Source organism: Pleurodeles waltl, chromosome 7 (assembly GCF_031143425.1).
Source record: "Pleurodeles waltl isolate 20211129_DDA chromosome 7, aPleWal1.hap1.20221129, whole genome shotgun sequence".
Taxonomy (NCBI): Eukaryota; Metazoa; Chordata; class Amphibia; order Caudata; family Salamandridae; genus Pleurodeles; species Pleurodeles waltl.
The window spans coordinates 603,823,830-603,844,494 of record NC_090446.1 but is presented as its reverse complement, the minus strand read 5'-3'; the positions used below and the strand labels follow the sequence as shown (position 1 = coordinate 603,844,494).

At 42.9% G+C, this 20,665-nt stretch overlaps 1 protein-coding gene across 4 annotated transcripts in view; it reads left to right on the top strand.

Moving 5' to 3' along the window:
• LOC138304453 (histone-lysine N-methyltransferase, H3 lysine-36 specific-like) overlaps positions 1–20,665 on the top strand; it is a 1,084,114-nt gene that overhangs the window by 1,044,614 nt on the left and 18,835 nt on the right. For all 4 annotated transcript variants that reach the window (XM_069244523.1, XM_069244520.1, XM_069244521.1 and 1 more), the window contains 3 exons: positions 16,791–16,932; positions 18,906–19,012; positions 19,144–19,333. In XM_069244523.1, the coding sequence (XP_069100624.1) occupies positions 16,791–16,932; positions 18,906–19,012; positions 19,144–19,333 (439 nt within the window). The remainder of the gene's footprint in view (positions 1–16,790; positions 16,933–18,905; positions 19,013–19,143; positions 19,334–20,665) is intronic.

Here is a 20,665-nt window from a genome sequence, read left to right as displayed (position 1 = left end):
ATGATGTGATATCAAACAACAGGATGTACTGGTTTTTATTGTGTATTGTTTTAGAATTCTGAATAAGAGGTCCTAAGGTGTGGGATGACCCTGGTCCCCCAGTTTAGGAGATGTTGCAGTATACATTGTCGTAGAAGAGGGAAATGGGGGTCTCAAGTCACTCGCCAAAAAATCTTGCCAAGTATTACTCCTATGCTGAACAAGCACAACTGTCTATGAACAGAAGCTCACAACATGCTCAAACCACAAAATAACTAGTAGGATATTTCTAGTCAGTCTGTGGTTTATGATTTAGAATGGTGGTCCTGCTCACAGTCTTCATAAGTAAACTACCCTGGCTCTGGGGAGCAGAAAATAGTTTCAGTGAAATTTTCTATGCAAAACGAAGGAAGCACATCTTTAGCATTGAATATTGAAGCCATAACAACATTGAAATATGCATTAATAAGCACAGTTTAAAGCAATATAATTTGGTTGTGATGTATGGAATATGTTCCTTTATAATGTAAAACTTTACAACATTCACCTGAAAATGATTTTATTTTTATTTTAATGCTCATTTGTTAACTCCATAGTGAAGCTCACTTTTTGCCAGGCGGTGGGGATAGATTTGGGAAAGAGGGAACAAAGCAGGGCACCTCTAGTATTACTGAGGACACTATGGCCCTCATTATAACCCTGGCGGTCAGTGACCGCCAGGGCTATAGTGGCGCTAATAACGCCAACAGGCTGGCAGTACTAGTCACATTATTTTGACCGCGGCGGTTCCGCTGCGGTAACACCGGCTGTATACCGCCATGGCGGTCCCGCGGTCGTAATCCGCCAGGGCAGGGGATTTTGACTCCACTTACCCGCCAGCCTGTCCATGGCGGTAGATACCGCCATGGAAAGGCTGGCGGTAAGGGGACTCTGGGTGCCCCTGGGGGCCCCTGCACTGCCCATACACTTGGCATGGGGAGTGCAGGGGCCCCCAGGCATAGCCCCATAGCGCATTTCACTGCAGGAATTACAGGCAGTGAAATGCACAACGGGTGCTACTACACCCGCTGCACATCAGCATTGCCGCCGGCTCTATTACGAGCCGGCAGCAATGTTGATGTGACTTTTCCGCTGCGCCAGCGGACGGTAACACTGTTAGTGTCCGCTGGCCCAGCGGAAAAGTCGTAATAGGGAGCCAGACATACCGCCAACTCTAGAGAGGAAATTAACTTTTGAAGAAAGTCTTGATTCCTCTGCACCTCTGAAGAAGACTGCCAAAGAAAATACTTCTTCTCATACTTCTACATCTCCACCTTTACCTACTTCGCCACAGTATACTCCACCAACATCTCCAACTCACATAGGGTTCACACCACCTAGTGGGTCGCAGGATAATGGGGATGCATTAGAAGAGCAAGACCCATGGGATGAGTACGATCCGGATCCCATTACACCAAATGATCCAAATCTTTACTCCACCTAGACCCTCACCTCCTGAGGATTCTATATCATACCAACAAGTGATGGCAGCAGCATATCACAATGTAATATGTACACTGATCTGATAGAGGAGGATTTCTTATTTGACACCTTTGGCGCAACACAGAAAGAAAGCCAATTTCATCCAGTGCTCTCAGGAATTATCAGATATGCAGAGGAAATATTTAAAGAGCCTGTTAGAGCAAGGATTATCACTCCTCGGTTAATAAAAAGTACAAAGCTGCACCCACTGATCCTATATATATAAAAGCACAAATGCCTACAGACTCTACTGTGGCATCTACTGCAAGAAAAAGAGCTAATAGCAAGTCAACAGGAGAAACACCTCCTCCTGACAAGGAAAGTGAAAAATTAGATGCTGCAGGGAAAAGAGTAACAGCTCAAGCAGCCAATCATTTGCGAATCGCTAATGCTCAAGCTTTACTTTCGAGATATGATAGAGCTCACTCGGATGCTATGGAGGAACTTTTACAAAACCTACCAGAAGAACATCGTAAAAAAGGGTAGAGATTGTAAATGAGGGACAAACAATATCCAACAACTCCATTAGATGTGCAATTGATGCTGCTGATGCAGCAGCACGTAGTATTAATACAAGTGTCATCATAAGATTTCATGCATGCCTTAGATATTCAGGCTTCAAACAAGAAGTACAACCTGCAGTTCTAAATATGCCCTTCGATAAGGAGCATTTATTTGGACCACAAGTGGATACCACAATTGAAAAAATAAATAAGGACAATCAAACTGCCAGAGCCATGGGAGATTTACAAGGCAGCACATATAGGAGTAATTTTCGTTGTGCAGAGTTTTACTAGAGGATTTAGGTCATCATTCCAAGAACAAGCCACAAATCAAACTAAACCCACCTCTCAATACACCAGAGGTTATTTCAGATGATCATATAGAGGAACAGTAACAAAGGAAGAGGAAAACCATGTACATCTAGAGGCTTCTCATCAGTCACTAAACAATGACTCAATAAATACAACGCTAAACCACATCACTTCTGTAGGGGGAATATTACAACCCTTTTACCCCCAATGGACTCAAATTACCACAGATCAATGGGTACATTCAAATGATCCAAAATGGTTACTGTCTGGAGCTCATTTCCACTCCACCAAACATACCCCCTCGTACACACAACTCTCACAAGATCATCTAACTCTTTTCAAAGAGGAAGTAAATTCCCTTCTTCTAAAAGGGGCTATAGAACCAGAACCAGTACCATTGCCATACCAAGGAACAGGAGTTTACTCCCTGTATTTTCTAATTCCCCAAAAAGATGGGTCTCAGACCAGTATTAGATCTCAGACCCTTAAATCGGTACATCCTATCAGAACATTTTCACATGGTTACTCTTCAGGATGTTATTCCTCTATTACAAATAAGAGACTTCATGACAGCCCTAGATTTAAAGGACTCTTACTTTCACATTCCCATTCATCCTGCACACTGAAAATACCTAAGATTTGTTGTAGCAGGAAAACATTACCAATTCAAAGTGTTATCCTTCGGAGTCACAACTGCTCCTAGAGTATTCACAAAATGCCTTGCAGTAGTGGCAGCACAGCTCAGAAGAAAACAAATTCATGTTTTCCCTATTCTGGACGAATGGCTAATCAAAGCCAATTCATTCTTTCAGTGTTAAAAAGATACTCAAACTACAATAAACCTCCTACATTCTCTAGGATTCACCATAAACTACGTCAAATCCCATCTTCAACCTCTACAAACACAACCATACCTAGGAGCTATCCTAAATACACAATTAGGAATAGCATTTCCCAACCAAAACAGGATACAAGCTTTTCAAACATTAATTGCAGCATTAAAACAGAACCAAACGTACACAGTAAGAACTGTTATGAAACTATTAGGAATGATGGCATCTTGTATTGCCATACTGCCGTATGCCAGACTTCATATGCGTCCTCTTCAACAGTGTCTCTCTCGTCAGTGGTCTCAGGCACAGGGTTAAATGGAAGATCTAGTGTTGTTGTACCGCCAAGCTTATCTCTCTCTACGTTGGTGGGATACTACAAACCTTTTAAAAGGACAGCCCATTGTAGACTCTGTGCCTCACATTACTCGCACAACAGATGCCTCAAACAACGGTTGGGGTGCTCATCTCCTCAACCTAACAGTGCAGTGAATATGAGACATCACTCAATGGTCTCTTCATATCAATTACCTCGAACTACAAGCAATATTCTTGCCAATAAAACCATTCCTACCACAATTGCAACACAAAACAGTGTTCATACATACAGACAATATGACTGCCATGTACTATATCCAGAAACGGGGGGGACACAATCTCAACAACTGTCCCAACTAGCACAATCAATAGGGAAATGGGTGATTCGTCACCATATTCACATAGTGGCACAATATCTCCTGGGGACAGACAACCATTTAGCAGACCTAGTGAACACTAGTGGGAACTCCGCCCACAAGTTCTTCAACAATACTTCACAAAAAGGGGAACACCCCAAATATATCTGTTCAGAACCAAACAGAAAATGCCAAAACTTTGCCTCCAGGTACCCAGACCCTCAGTCCAAGGGCAATGCTCTATGGATTAGTTGGTCAGGGGTATTTGCTTACGCCTATCCCCTTCCCTCCGCATGATCTTAGTGGCCCCTACATGGGCACGTCAACAATGGTACACAACACTTTTTGAACTTTCAGTTGTTCCTCATCAAAAGCTTCCCAACAGACCAAATCTTCTGACACAAAAGCAGGGACAGATAAGACATTGAAATCACTCAACCTAGCGATATGGCTCCTGAAGTCATAGAATTTGGATATTTACATTTACCACAAGAATGTATGGATATCCTAAAACAATCATGCAAACCTACCACTAGACAGTGCTATGCAGCAAAATGGAAATGTTTTGTTTGTTATTCTCAAACAGAAAACATTGACCTTCTTCAACCAACAGTACAGGGCATTGTACAATATTTATTACATTTAAAAAAGGCAAATTTAGCCTACACATCTGTTTTCTTACATTTAGCCGCTATAGCTGCATATCTGCAAAATAGACAACATATTTCCTTGTTTAGAATTCCAGTTATTAAAGCATTTATGGAAGGACTGAAAAGAATAATTCCAACAAGGATCCCCCCGGCTCTATCTTGGAACTTAAACATTGTACTTACAAGACTCATGGCTCCACCGTTTGAACCACTCCACTCCTGTCCATTACAATACCTTTCATGGAAAGTAGCATTCTTAATTGTTATCACCTCTCTCAGGCATGTCAGTGAGCTTCAGGCACTAACTTTAGAAGAACCCTTCTATCAGGTTCATAAAGAAAAGATTGTATCACAAACAAATCCAAAATTTCTTCCAAAAGTCATTTAGCAATTTCATATTAATCAAACAATATAATTACCAGTTTTCTTTCCAAAACCATAATCAGTGTCAGAAAGAGATCTACATACTTTAGATGTCAAAAGAGCTCTTATGTACTATATGGACAGGACAAAACCGGTTAGAAAAACAAAAATCTTTTTGTGGCTTTCTCATTACCACACAAAGGAGACCCAATATCTAAAACAACTATAGTAAGATGAATAGTCAAATGCATTCAAACTTGCTATACTAAAGCTAGGAGACAATTACCTGTACCACCTAGAATACATTCCACTAGGAAAAATATATGTTTTTTTTAGGTAACAGACCGTTGGCAGACATTTGTAAAGCAGCAACATGGACTACACCACACATGTATACTAAACATTATTGTGTAGACGTCTTTGCCAGACAACAGGCGAATGTTGGACAAGCTGTACTTAAAACACTTTTTCAAACAATTGCAACCCCTACACACTGCATGTGTATCTGCAGCTATACATGCAGTCAAACGGAAAATGTTACTTACCAGTAGACATCTGTTCGTGGCATGTAGTGCTGTAGATTCACATGCGCCCTCCCTGGAAGTGTGTAAAGATTGCAATTTAATTACATATATATATATATATATATATATATATATATATATACATATATATATATATATATATATATATATATATACATATATGTACATACATATATATGTACATACATATATATATATATATATATATATATATATATATATATGTTCGATGGCCTGTGTAGCTGCAGATCAACATGCTGTGCATATACTTCTGCCATCTAGTGTTGGGCTCGGAGTGTTGCAAGTTGTTTTTCTTTGAAGAAGTGTTTTCGAGTCACAGAATCAAGTGACTCCTCCTCTTCGGCTCCATTACGCATGGGCATCGACTCCATGTTAGATTGTTTTCTTTCCGCCGTAGGGGTTGGACGTGTTTCCTTTCGATTCGATTCGGAAAACTTTGAAAACGCTTCATTTCTCGTCGGTATTGTATCAATCGCGTTACACCTTCGATCGACACTTCAATACCGTCGGAACAGACATCTCTATTCACCCGTCTGGGCGCGCGCGCGCCCAACTCGGGCCTGGTCGGGCTGACCGCGAGGAAGTCTTATGGATCGGACTCCATTCCGATTCTGTCCTCGGTGCCAGGCCAAATTCCCTTATACAGACCAACACCTTGGCTGTAATCTTTGCCTTTCCCCAGATCATCGGGAAGAAAATTGCGAGGCCTGCCGATCCTTCTGATCAAAAAAGACACTTTGGGACAGAAGAGCACGAAGGCTCGAGATGGCGTCCGAAAGCTCCAAAGATCTCGACGTCGAAGAGGAAGAGATCATGCACACAGCAGTCTCCGTTCGAGGTTCTGTCTCCGACCAGGAATCCAAGGAAGACAGACCGGTCACAGCAGGACAACAGGTGAGTACGCCTGCCCTCGTACCATACCAAAGACTGAAATATAAGCTCTTGGGTACGTCAATGCCGGAAGGCCATGGCTCGACCCGAAAGAAGACACCTGGTGACCAAACCGCCAGTTCGGCACCGAAAAAGGCCACTCCTCCGAAATCATCGGAGTCGACGAAAGGCTCCGTGTCCAACTTGAGCATACACCGCTCTTCGGAGTAGAAACTTCAGAAATCCCTTTTGAAGCCTAGACCATCCACAACAACATCTTTTTCGATACCGAAAAAGCCAGCTTCAGAGCCAAAAAGAGCTGGTTACGCTGAGGAGCATGGACTTTCTAAGACACTCAAAGAAAGCCATAAGACTTCTGAGGAGGACACCCAAGTACAGCCAATACTTGAAGTGATGGACGAAAGGCAAGCCAGGATTCATATCCACAAAGAAACTGGCAGACTATTAACAGCATCTCCTCTAAAACCTAAGAGGAAATTAGCCTTTCAGGAGGAATTGGACCCTACACAGCCTCCAGCTAAATTGCCAAAGCCAAAGGAGAGACCACCATCTCATCAATTTTCTCCTCCTCATTTTCCTCCTCACTCTCCACACCTGCATATCTCTCCTACCAGTCCTACACCAATGCAGTCACCATCGCATTCGATTGACTCGAACAAGATAATGTAGACCCATGATCCAGATCCCATTCCTGACAGTGACCCAGACTGCTATCCCTCTAAGCCTTCACCACCTGAGGATAGTACAGGGTACAACCAAGTATTAGCTAGGGCTGCAGCATACCATAGTGTCACTATGCACGCTGAACCGTTGGAGGACGATTTTTCGTTTAATACACTCCCCTCAACGCATAACACATACTAGTCGCTCCCTATGCTCCCGGGCATGCTAAAACATGCTGATCAAATATTTAGCGAGCCTGTCAAAGCGAGGATAATAACTCCCATGGTAGAAAAAAATACAGGCCACCTCCCTCTGATCCTGTCTATATAACTCAACAACACCCTCCAGACTCAGTAGTGGTAAGCGCTGCCAGGAAGAGGGCAAACTTAGTCATCAGGTGATGCACCCCCACCAGACAAAGAAAGTAGGAAATTTGATGCTGCAGGGAAGAGAGTTGCATCCCAGGCAGCCAACCAATGGAGAATAGCCAACTCACAGGCGTTGTGACTAGATACGACAGGGCCCATTGGGATGAGATGAAAGATACAATTCAGCATCTCCCCAAGGACCATCAAAAGAGGGCACAGCAAATAGTGGAGGAAGGGCAAGCCATCACCAGTAATCAGATTAGGTCTGCCCTAGACTCATCAGACACAGCTGCCAGGAGCGTCAACACTGCTGTAACAATCAGGAGGCATGCATGGCTCAGGTCCTCGGGGTTCAAACCCAAAATCCAGCAAGCGGTGTTGAATATGCTGTATGACAAAAAACAACTTTTCAGCCCAGAAGTGGACACTGCAATTGAAAGATTGCATAAGGATTCAGACACCGCAAAAGGTATGGGTGCACTATACACCACACAATACAGGGGATCCTTTCGGAAACCTCAGTTTAGAGGTGGATTTAGGGCTCAAGCTGCAGAGGCATCCACATCGCAGCCAAAACCAGCCTACCAACCTCAGTACCAACGAGGTGGTTTTAAGAGCACATATAGAGGGCAGTACCCCAGAAGTAGAGGGAAATATCAAACACCTAAACAAACCTCACAACACACTAAACAGTGACTTGTTTCATTCCCTTCCACTCCACACCTCCCCTTTGGGATGAAGACTACAAAAGTTCCACACCAATTGGCAAAACATTACCACAGACAATTGGGTACTATCAATTATCCGCAATGGTTATTGCCTAGAATTGATACAAACTCCCCCAATCACTCCACCAAAACCACACAAACTATCCACAGAACACATCAGTCTGTTACAAGAGGAAGTCAAATCTCTATTACTCAAACAAGCAGTAGAACCAGTGCCACACAATCAAGTAGGGATGGGAGTTTACTCACTGTACTTCCTGATTCCCAAAAAGGATGGCACCCTAAGGCCAATATTAGATCTCAGCACCCTCAACCTTTACATCCTGTCGGAACATTTTCACATGGTAACTCTCCAGGATGTTATCCCACTACTCCAAAAACACGATTTCATGGCAACATTAGACCTCAAGAATGCGTATTTTCATATACCCATCCATCCGCGCGCATAGAAAATATCTCAGGTTTGTCATTCAAGCAAAGCACTATCAGTTCAAAGTGTAACCCTTCGGAATAACAACAGCTCCAAGGGTATTCACAAAGTGCCTAGCAGTAGTCGCAGCCTTTCTAGGAAGACAACATATACATGACTTTCCATATCTAGACGATTGGCTGATAAAATCAAACAGTCATACACAATGTCAAAACCATGCGCATTATGTAATACAAACCCTGCACACGCTAGGGTTCTCAATAAATTACCAAAAGTTGCAACTACAACCTGCGCAAATACAAGAATATTTAGGTGCAATACTAAATACTCAAAAAGCACTAGCAAGTCCAAATACGCAAAGAATACAATCATTTCACAATATAATCGCACAGATACACACAGGTCAACAGTACACTGTCAGATTTGTCATTAAAATTTTAGGGATGATGCCATCGTGTATTGCAATCGTCCCACATGTAAGACTAAACATGCGGCCCTTACAACAGTACCTTGGACAACAATGGTCACAGGCACACGGTCATCTTCAAGATCTAGTGTTGATAGACCGCCAAACATACATGTCCCTTCAGTGGTGGAATTCCACAAATCTAAACAAGGGGCAGCCTTTTCAAGACCCTGTACCTCAGACCATAATTACAACAGATGCATTAGTGATTGGCTGGGGAGCTCACCTCAACAATCACAACATCCAAGAACAATGGGATGCCCAACACAAACAGCTACACATAAATCACTCAGAGCTGTTAGCTGTCTCCCTAGCACTCAAAGCTTTTTTACCTCTTCTCAAACAAAAGAATGTCCTAATCAAAACAGACAACATGACCACCATGTATTACCTAAACAAGCAAGGAGGGACTAATTTGTCCAAACTCTCCCTCCTAGCTCAAAACATTTGGAAATGGTCCATACACAACTAAATTCACCTAGTAGCACAATACATTCCAGGGATACACAACTAACGAGCAGATGTACTCAGCAGAAATCATCAACAAACACACAAGTGGGAGATTCACCCTCAAGTACTTCAAAAATACTTTCAACAATGGGGAACACCAAACATAGATCTGTTCGCCAGAAGCTAAAACGCAAAATGCCAAAACTTTACATCCAGACACCGACATCCCCTATCCAAGGACAATGCTGTATGGATCAGTTGGTCAGGGATATTTGCTTTTGCTTATCCCCCTCCCACCCATTCCATTTGTAGTCAACAAATTGTGTCAAAACACACTTGAGATGATACTCAAATGCCCAACGTGGGCTCGTCAACCATGGTACACAACATTATTAGACCTATCAGTAGTACCAAACTCCCAAACAGACCAGACCTGTTGACACAAAACAAAGGACAGATCAGACACCCAAATCCCAACACACTCAATCTGGCGATTTGGCTCTTGAGATCATAGAGTTTGGGTATTTACAACTACCATCAGAATGTATGGAAGTGATTAAAAAAGCAAGAAAACCCACTACTAGACAATGCTATGCTAACAAATGGAAAAGATTTGTATATTATTGTCAATCTAAACCGATTGCCCCTCTTACAGCATCAACACAAGATATTGTATGCTATTTACTTCATTTACAAAAATCAAACTTAGCATTCTCTTCCATAAAAATACAACTCACTGCGATTTCAGAATATTTGCAAAATGTACAGCACAGCTCTTTATTTAGAGTTCCTGTTATTAAAGCCTTCATGGAAGGCTTAAAACGCATCATTCCACCCAGAACACCTCCAGTTCCTTTTTGGAATTTAAACATAGTGCTTATGCGACTTATGGGCCCACCATTTGAACCTATGCACTCATGTCAAATGCAATTCTCAACATGGAAGATTGCCTTTCTAGTCACAATTACATCAGTGAAATTCAAGCTTTCACTATTGAAGAACCGTTCATACAAGTACACAAACATAAAGTCGTACTACAAACTAACCCTAAATTTCTTCCAAAAGTAGTATCACCTTTTCATATCAAACAAACAGTGGAACTACCAGTCTTCTTCCCACAGCCAGATTCTGTGGCAGAAAGAGCTCTACATACATTAGATATTAAAAGAGCACTAATGTACTGTATAGATAGAACAAGACCATTCAGAAAAACTAAACAGCTGTTTGTAGCCTTTCAAAAACCTCATACTGGTAACCCCATTTCAAAACAAGGATTAGCAAGATGGATAGTAAGATGCATCCAAACATGCTACGTTAAAGCCAAAAAACAACTCTTAGTTACTCCTAAAGCACATTCCACAAGGAAGAAAGGTGCTACAATGGCTTTTTTAGGAAACATACCAATTGCTGAAATATGTAAAGCAGCTACTTGGTCAACACCACATACATTTACTAATCACAATTGTGTAGATGTGTTAGCAACACAGCAAGCCACAGTCAGTCAAGCTGTACTCACAACATTATTTCAAACAACTTCAACTCCTACAGGCTAATCACCGCTTTTATGGGAGGACTAGCTGCTTTGTAGTCTATGCACAGCATGTGTATCTGCAGCTACACATGCCATTGAACGGAAAATGTCACTTACCCAGTGTACATCTGTTCGTGGCATGTTCCGCTGCAGATTCACATGCACCCTTCCACCTCTCCAGCAGCCTGTAGTCGTTTAAGTTAACAACATTTGTACATATGTAGATATATATTTATATTTACCATTCCATTAGCATGGCATCTATTTTCTTTATACTCTATCACTCCTACCTTACCCTCTGAGGGAAAACAATCTAACATGGAGTCGATGCCCATGCGCAATGGAGCCGAAGAGGAGGAGTCAGTCGATCCCGTAACTCGAAAACACTTCTTTGAAGAAAAACAACTTGTAATACTCCGAGCCTAACACTAGATGGCAGAAGTATATGCACAACATGTGAATCTACAGCGGAACATGCCACGAACAGATGTACACTGGGTAAGTGACATTTTCCATACACATATATATATATATGTTTGTGTGTATGTGTAAATACATTGCATGGACATCTTTTATATCCTACTATATACTCTTTTCACTACTTCACTCTCCCGCCTGTGGACAATAAATCTAACAAAGGACTCGATGCCCATGCGCATTATTACCGATCCTGTGACTCAAAAAATTTCTTTAAACAAAAACAAGTTGTACTACTCAGAAACAACACTAGATGGGGAGCTTATGCACAGCATGTGAATCTACAGCACTACATGTCACAAACTAGTAAGTAACATTTTCCTTTCTCCTAATTCTCCTCAGGTTTCTGGACCAGGGTAGAGAGCCAACATTAGCAAAAGCCTTTATGCCTAGATTGTCTTCACAAAATGCCAACTTGAATCAAGGGCAGCATGACGGCATATTCATCATAGTCACCACAGCACGTACGAGAGCCAAATCATCCACTTAGGATGGAGATGCTAAGACATAAGATAGAGAGGTTTGTTGCTACACAGTGGCACCTTGCCTACTGCCCTGCTCTGCAGATACGGACACCAGCAATAAGAGGTGGTGGAGTAGACAATGCAACACCTCCTAGAGTAGTGCAAGAAGAAAGCTAAGGAAGTATGCAGGAGGGCAAGACCATCTCTAACAGTTGCCTAAAATTGGCACTGAATACAGCTAATACAAGAAGACGATTGTGTGGGGGCACCACCTGAAGAACTGCCCAAAGAAGACAAGCGTGGCTGAGGGTGGCTGGCTGCAAATTGGAGGTACAGGTGGCAAAACCTCTTTAGATCACCACTGAAGAAGTCACTGGAAAGGATCAAGAAAGACAGCAAAGAAGGTGGGGCGACTTGCAGTTCAGGGGCCCGTTAATGGGTGCCTTTCAATTCAGGGCCCCGTTTGGAGGAGGAACCACACCAAGGAAGTTACCTGCAAGAGGAGGACTGCAACTTGCCAACCCTTGCCAGCATTATGCCAAAGGCAAGCTCCCACAGTGATGATCACAACACAGAGGATGACTTTGTAAGGAAAGCTTGACGGAGAGATACTACCCTGCAGCAGGGACCGTCAAACAAGTGACTTGCTAGGAAATCACACCTACACACTTTCTAGGAAATCACACCTACACACAACACCAGTATGTGTCATGATCTCTGAGGCTTTATACGACAAGTGGGCGCTAGATATAGCATAGTCTGTTTACTGTATAGAACTAATACGAAAGACCCCAAACATCAGGCCAAAAGCAAAAGGTTGCAGTAAGGAAGAGATGCTGCATGTGGAACAAAAGATCAATGATTTTCTAAACAAGCAGGCAATGGTGAGAGACCCAAAGGAAGAAATTCATTAAGGGGTCTATTCTGTTTCCTGATGCATAACCAAAAAAGACACCTGGACTCACTAGACCTACTTGCTCTGAACAAGTTATTAAGAAAAAATGGCCACACTTGGAGAAGTCATTTTCGCATCTTCCCTAATGATAAGATCTTGAGGCAATCATAAACCTCAATGAGACCTACCTGCATGTGCTGATGCACACCAGAAGCAAGACATTCTTGAGGGCCGCAGTGGCCAAGTTGCGTTGCTAGTTCAGGGTGCTCCCCTTTTGTATAAAGTCTGCACGAAGGGTTTTTACAAAGCGTCCTTCTGTTGTTGCAGGGCACTTGAGACAGAAGATCCACATCTACCCATACCTAGACAAATAATTGGTAAAGGCAAAATTAAAATAGTCAGAAACGCATAAATACAGTCATGGGGGCACTTCACAGACTGGAGTTCTCCCAGATCCTGGAAAAATCATCAACCAGCCCTGGGAGAGAGAAGACCTATATAGGAGTGAGGCTCAATTCCAGGAAAGAAAAAACATACCCAGTTACAGAGGAGGACCCTGCCACTGACAGTAAACTCACCTTTACCAGAGGGGAGAAAATCTGACAGTGAGGAAACTAATGGGATTGATTCCATCTTGTGCACTCCTAATGCCCAATGCCCAGCTACATATGAGCCCACTCCAAGAGCAGCTACAATGCCAATTCTCTCAAGCAACTGGGAGATGGGAGGATCTAGTAATTGTCGCAGCGAGGTTACAAAGAAGAAATATTGTGGTGGAACACAAAGAACATCACAGTAGGCTGGCATTTCAAACAGCCAACTTCCCCTGTTACCATCACAACAGATGTATCCCTGGCAGGTTACGAAGGCCTTTTCGGAAAGCTGAACATAAGGGTACAAGTTAGGCCCGGGAGGATGTAAAACATATAAAGTAGCTGAAACTGAATACAGACTTATAGCCTTAGCTAAGACATTTGGAAGTCAGCCATTCAGATAAAGGTAACACTAGTAGCCATCCACCTGCAATAGATTCAGAATTCAAAATCAGTCAAGCAAATACAAGCAGGCGCTGTACACAAATGAGAGCTGAAACAGTAGTGGAAGTGGAGAGAAGGTTTCAAGAGTGGGGCAGACAAGGAGAACTTCTTATTGATAGACTGCTCAGAGAAATTTGCATACACTTTCCTCAAGCCCACTGACACCACTGGCGCTAAAGGGGTGCAGGCAAATAGTCATGACACTGATTTTGAGAGAGCCTCAATGAATCTGTCTGACAGACTTGGTATTCCTATCTAGTGATGAGACAGTTCATCAAGACTTTTTGACAATACAAAGGGCAGATATGCCACTTAGTACAAGTCCCCTTAGCGGTATGACTTCTCGAAAGCTAAAGCTTGATGACCTGGGACTACCCCAGTGATTAATGGGAGTTCTAAGAAATGCCTGAAAGCCTACAACGCAAAAGTGTTACACTGTAAAGTGGAACAGGTTCATGTATTGGTGTGACAGAGAAGGATTTGAGGACAGTTGAACACAAGACCCTACTACTGTCGGGCACCTCACTCACCTGCTAAATAAGAGCCTTTCCTATGTCTGACTTAAAGTACACCTCTCAGCCACAGGGCCATAAACAAGGGGGCGTGATAGGAAGTTGTTTTTTCAGTACACTGGTATTTCTTGAAAAGGCAAAAAGGGTAGCTCGACCACTGTGGAACCTAAACTTGGTGCAAGCAGTTGGTGAAGCCTCCTTCTGAGCTTGTGCATAAGATGGGCCTGAAGTACCGAACATTGAGGGCATAATCACATCCTTACAAAGAGGTAGAAAACTCCAAGCACTTACAACACAAGAACCTTACTTGAAAATATATAAGGAAAGAGTGGTAATTAGTACAAATCTGCAATTTCTCCCCAAGGTAATTTCACACTTCCATGTCAGCCAAGATTCCTGACAACCTGAAGAAGTCGACAAGAAGAAAGGACTGTTAAGCTGACCCCCAGCAGAGAAGACCGAAGACACGAACTGATTTAGCCCCAGACCTAGAGACTTGTCTCCAGCTTCTGAAGCCCTGCTACAGAAAGGCGATGCATCCTGCAGGACCAGCGACCTCTTAAAAGCTGCAAGAGGACTGCCTTCATCCCAGAAGGCCAAGATCTCCCATGGACAGCAGCCCTGACTCCAGAACCACCTCTGATCCGCAAATCCCGCCCACTCTGCTCCCGATGTCCACGGCCCGTGTCCAGGTGGCCCAACCAACTACAGTTAGTCCCCAGACGATTCTGTCCTAGTGTCCACCCTGGGTTGACCCCTCCTGTCCAACGCAACAACGCCTGCAGACTAAATCTAGAGGACCCCTCCACCCCTGCCCGAGAAGGATCCAGACTTAGATACCGGATGCCAAAAGGTACCCTGCACCCGCAGCCCCCTGGCCTTGGGTAACTCGACATCTGGTGCAGCAACGTGCAGCAGGTTCCCTCCTCTTTGTCCAGCTTTGTTTTTTTTTTAACCGACCCCCTGGACTCAGCCTGCAGGATACTTGTGACCCCCGGGATCCCCCTATTGAGAAGCATTGGGAGCCCAATACTAGGTTTGCACCCTGCAACAGGATGCCATGTGCCGCTGAAACTGAGGTAGCAGCGATGTGCAGGGTGGATCCAAGTGGATGGTCAACTCTTAGTAGGGTATGTTGGAGCAAAGAAGAGTTGGGCCATGCAGAAGCGGATCATCTCCAGATGGATTGTGCTCTGAAACAAGATCTGCTACACATTGGCCAAGAAGGAGCTGTCTGAGGGTTTGCATGCTCATTCTACCAGAGCCAAGACTACGACCACTGCGTTAGCACAAGGAGTTCCAGTCTTCGATATCTGCCAGGCAGCAAACGTGGGTTTCTTTCCACACTTTCATGAAACACTACTGCCTGGATTGTCCGGCCAATCGGAATGGGCATTTGGCCTGTTCAGTCTTGTAGGAAATTACTGGGGTAGCTATTCTAAAGCAAGGAATATGCAATTAGAAGTCTCCGTCAAACGAACAAGTTACTACAGCTGCAGATTCCCTACCAGCCCACCCACTCTCCCCACTCTGCAAACAGATTTTTAGGGACAGGGATGATCCCCTTCAAGTCCCTAGTTTTCACACCAGTGCTCAGTGTTCTTCATGGCTCTGTGCTTCTCGCATGGAAAGTCGTGAAAAGAAACTGACGTCCGCGCGTCTGGCTGGTGCCTCTATAGGCACTGCACACGTCACTTCTGTTACGGACAATGCTGATGACACCACGCGGAGCCAAACAATGGCACTTACCAGCGTCCAAGAGTACTACTCATGAAAAATTCCAGATCCAACCTGGCACCTGGAGATAATTCTAAGGTAAGGAATATGTGTCTAGATATAGTCTACCAGATACGGCCTTACCGAAGGTAAGTAACTTGTTCTTTAGTGTTATTCTTGTGCTGTCTGTGCATGCCCAGAATTGTCATGTGATTCTAGGGCCATATTGCCATGTTTGTAAATGCTTTTCTTCTTTTATTGGAAACATGACCAACTTAGAAGACAAACTTTGACCGGGGGTCGTATGAAGGGAGCAGGTCCCCAAGCAAAGAACCTGGGGTCCTGAGGATTCACTCATTTAGAGGCTTCTTAGTTTGCAAATCCAGTAAATAGCCTGACCGGCTCAGTTAGAATGTGCCCACTGCCAACCATGAAACGTATATCAACCCCCAAACATCTGCTTGACATCATCTTTCAGTTACCCTCGACACAAGATACTACACTGAGTATATTCTGGATTAATGATTAATTTGAATTTGTAGAAGCTGTTTTCATTAATTTAGACCTCATTCCTCTCATATAAGCCCTTGATTGAGTCATACATAATTGTCTCTGTTAGTAAATTTGTTGTTTACTTGTGTCACTGAATCCCTTTCTACTAATTTCAACTAAAACCCAAATCGGATATCATATCTAGAGAGCAGTGCTTGTTCTTTACGAGGCTCAGTTTCACTGTCTCACCATTGATGGTGGTTTAATTTTAGGATCGTATCATTGATGCTGGACCCAAAGGAAACCACTCGAGATTTATGAATCACTGCTGTCAGCCCAACTGCGAAACTCAGAAGTGGACTGTAAATGGAGACACCCGAGTTGGCCTCTTTGCTCTTTGTGACATCCAAGCTGGTATGGTGGATTCCGACGTTGGAATGTATGTGTTTGTTGAGACTTGTATCGTGCGTATCTAGCTGGGAAGCAGTAGAATTGCGTATGTGTAGGGCAAGGGGGAATGACTCAGCATCTTCTAAGTAAACATGGGGTGCAGAGGGCAGCAACCCAAGATAGAGTACATAGGATTGGTAGTGCTTTTTTTAAGCATTCATTAAAACAAGACAAGGCAATATGTTTCTGTACTATGTTGGACAAGATGTGTTTTTCATCTCCTTCTCGAAGTGAAGGAGAAAAGCACCGAAGTTCGACCTTGGCGGTGCAATGTTCCACATCATGGGTGCATAATTCAGCAAGCATTTGCAAAGCAAATATGCTAGGCTTTAAAATGCTGAGCTACTGGCTTTGCTAATTTTTATTGTTCCCAAGTGCCTGCGTGTCCTTGTGTAAGGATTCGTGTGTACCCCTGCATGGCTTGGAATGTGGTTTCTATAAAAAAACAAAAATAAAAACAAACAAGATTTCTTCCATTGCACACGGAGGCCGACATTTTACAGGTAAATTGAATTATTAATAATAATAATAAAGCAAGCTGCTCAGAGCTTGATAAAAGTTAGGTACTGGCCCACTAGTACTTTCCAGCGGCCAGCCTTGATAACAAAAATAATCAATGGAAGCTGGGGAGCAGTTCTGGCAGCAACGCAAAATGGGGGAGGGAGCAGTGAAAGAGAAAGCAGCCTGGCGTACTTTGCAGCAGCCAGGTACTCATAAAAAAATGAAAATAAACAAATACGTTAGTAAACTGAATCAATATGAGTGAATGGGGAAGTGGAAAGAGTGATTAGGTAACACATCCACACCCAGGGAGTGCAGAAATCAAAATAAAACAAGCATTTGCAATGCAATGGGTCTCGCGTTTGCTCGAGTTAGAGCTTTAGCTTTGTAAATTACCAACTGGACTATTCTTGCCACATAAATGAAAAGTAAAACAGTTGGCATAAGCAAGCCGATTCAAAGTGCCACGGCCGCCATGAGCGTGAAGGAGAGATACAAAAAAGAAGTTTGCTTGCAGTCAACTGTATCAGCAAACGTGCAATTATCCATTTAACAGGGTCGATGGCCAAGGCGGTAACAAAACTGCCTGAAGGAGGGACCAATATAAAGCTTTCACCAATGATAACAAAGGAGTTTTGAAAGGCAACCCATTAACGAGTATAGTGATGGGTGTGGTTAAAAGCCCACATATAGATTACAACAGGTCAGCGACCTGCGTGGTCAACCTAAAAATGTCCCCTCATGTATGCCTTGGAAGCATACAACTATTTTTAAAGGAACACTGCAACAACTCAGTGCTTCAGTGCAGGGCAAAAGTAAGAATAAGGCGTAAAGTCATCTAAGCAGGAGCATGGATGTAAGATGGAAAACAAAGTAATCCACTCATGACCAAGGGGCCTGACCTAAAGCCCCAGTCTAAGGATATGTAATGCATTGGAGATAAGTGGGTCATTCAAACAGACAGCTAAAGCAATCTGTAGCCAAGATCGAAAAAGACTTGATTTGTGCTAGTTTCGTTTTTGCCCCTTTTCAATTTTCAGTCCGACTATATATTGATTTAGCCATTGGTACGTTTTCCAGTTGGTAGCGTTGGTGTTGCAGTAGTAAGCATCATGATAGGGTGAGGGTCATAAGGTCCTACTACATTAGACCCATGAGGCTGGAGCTGCAGATCCTGCCATGTACATCCATGTAACTGCCCTGCTCCTCTCTCTGCTCTGAAGATGGCAAGCTTCTAACAAGAAAAGGCTGCTCTTGGCCAGAGCTGTAGCACACAGAAGAGCAAGGGTGTCCAAGGATGGCAGAAATTGGAACGAAAGTGAAGGCAGTCCATGCTGTCAAATTCTAGGATTGTTCTGCATAGGAGGCAGTCTGTAGGCCTCTTATATATTATAGCTTTTATTTAAATTTGTCTTGTTTTCCTTACTCTTTTACAGAAACAGAGCTGACTTTCAACTACAATCTGGAATGTTTGGGAAACGGAAAAACTGTTTGCAAATGTGGTGCTCCAAATTGCAGTGGCTTTCTTGGTGTGCGTCCAAAGGTACAGCCTTAGCCTAATTTTTTATTGTAAGAGAGTTTTAACATATATTTTGTTCTGGAGATAATTTACCACTTGTCTCCTGCATCATCTTTAAAAACCATCAATTTCACTTACATTGTTTTCCCCTTCAGAATCAGCCTGTTTCTACGGATGAAAAGACCAAGAGGAAGTTTAGACGCAGGGCTCCGACAAAAGTGATCAAAGAGCATGAGGATGAATGTTTCAGTTGTGGTGATGCGGGGCAACTTATTTCTTGCAAGAAGCCAGGCTGTCCTAAGGTGTATCATGCTGACTGCCTCAATCTCAGTAGAAGGCCAGCAGGTAAATATCTGTAACAAGTGAGAATTGCGTGCTAGTGGAAAATAAAACTTTAGCTACCAGTGCTTGCCATGGTCAGGTGAAATTTAATATACATCCTTCACTGTTGATTAGTCAGACGTCCAAAACTAAGGGATGGCCTTATTGATAAACAGCATCTTTTTTGCTGTAACTCTTTATCAGACTATCCAAAGTTTTAATGTCATCAGTTAATCATGCTACCTTAATGTGTCCCTAGAATGCCAATACATTAATTTCTGTATTTACTATCTGACAGAGACAATTAGTAAGGAAGAGATGATCTCCCTTGCGCCATTTTTATTTTTCAAGATTTCTTCAAGTGTGTGTTCTTTTCAACTTTTCTCAATTTGTCATTTTCCTTGGTTCAAGTGCCTTTTTGTTTCTCATTTTGAAAACTCCTTGTTGGACAAGAGAAAGAAATGCAGGCGTATGCTGCTTTTGAGCACAGTGGTCTAATAGATATGTCCCTTGGTTCTAAGCATGGTTTGGCTGAATATGTAAAAGTTTACGTTTAATAAAAATGCTCTACCTCCTCTCCAGTCATGTTCTGTGGTGGCAGTAGTATCTCTGTGATGATCAACATGACTGCTGTCTGTATGTTCAGTAAATGCTGGCAATGAGTAATGGAAATTGCAGTAACTCCAGTAGCATATCTGGGGATCACAGCACCTAATGCTGCAATTCTGCTAGAGACCAGTGAGAGAAATAACAACATTAACCTTTCTTGCAAGAATCAGGCAGCATGAACCTAAGGGAGTACTGTAGGACAGAAGGCTTGATTTTGGTTTCTGTCGCAGTCAGATTTTGTTGTCAGAGATGGCTAGTGTGGAGCTTTTAAGCCAGTTCATCCATTGCATGCTTTTGAACAATATAGATCTTTTTGGCAAGGATTTAGATGTAAAGTCTAATAGGACACTGCCAGCACTGTAGATGTGTTAGTCCAAATAAGATCTGACTCCTTCCTTATCTTGAGAGGAAACGTTTACGTGACAGAATCGTTTAAGTGAACAAGTCTTGTTCCTTAACTATCTGAGCCATTTTATGTATAGCCACATGCTTATCGAATGACAGGGCAGCAGAGTTTACATTCAACACAGTAGTTCAGCGGTGCAACCAAAACATGCTTGGCTTGATAGCAGCTTTTCAACAAGACCATTTCTATGTGAGGTGAGAGAGGGTGAACCTGCCCATTAGGCCCTGTAATAGCAACAGTAGTGTCAAACCAGTAATGCTGAAATATTCTGCCGTTGGGTCACATATTTGATTCCATAGCCAAGCCACCTTCTAACCACCCAGCTGACACAAACATCAGCA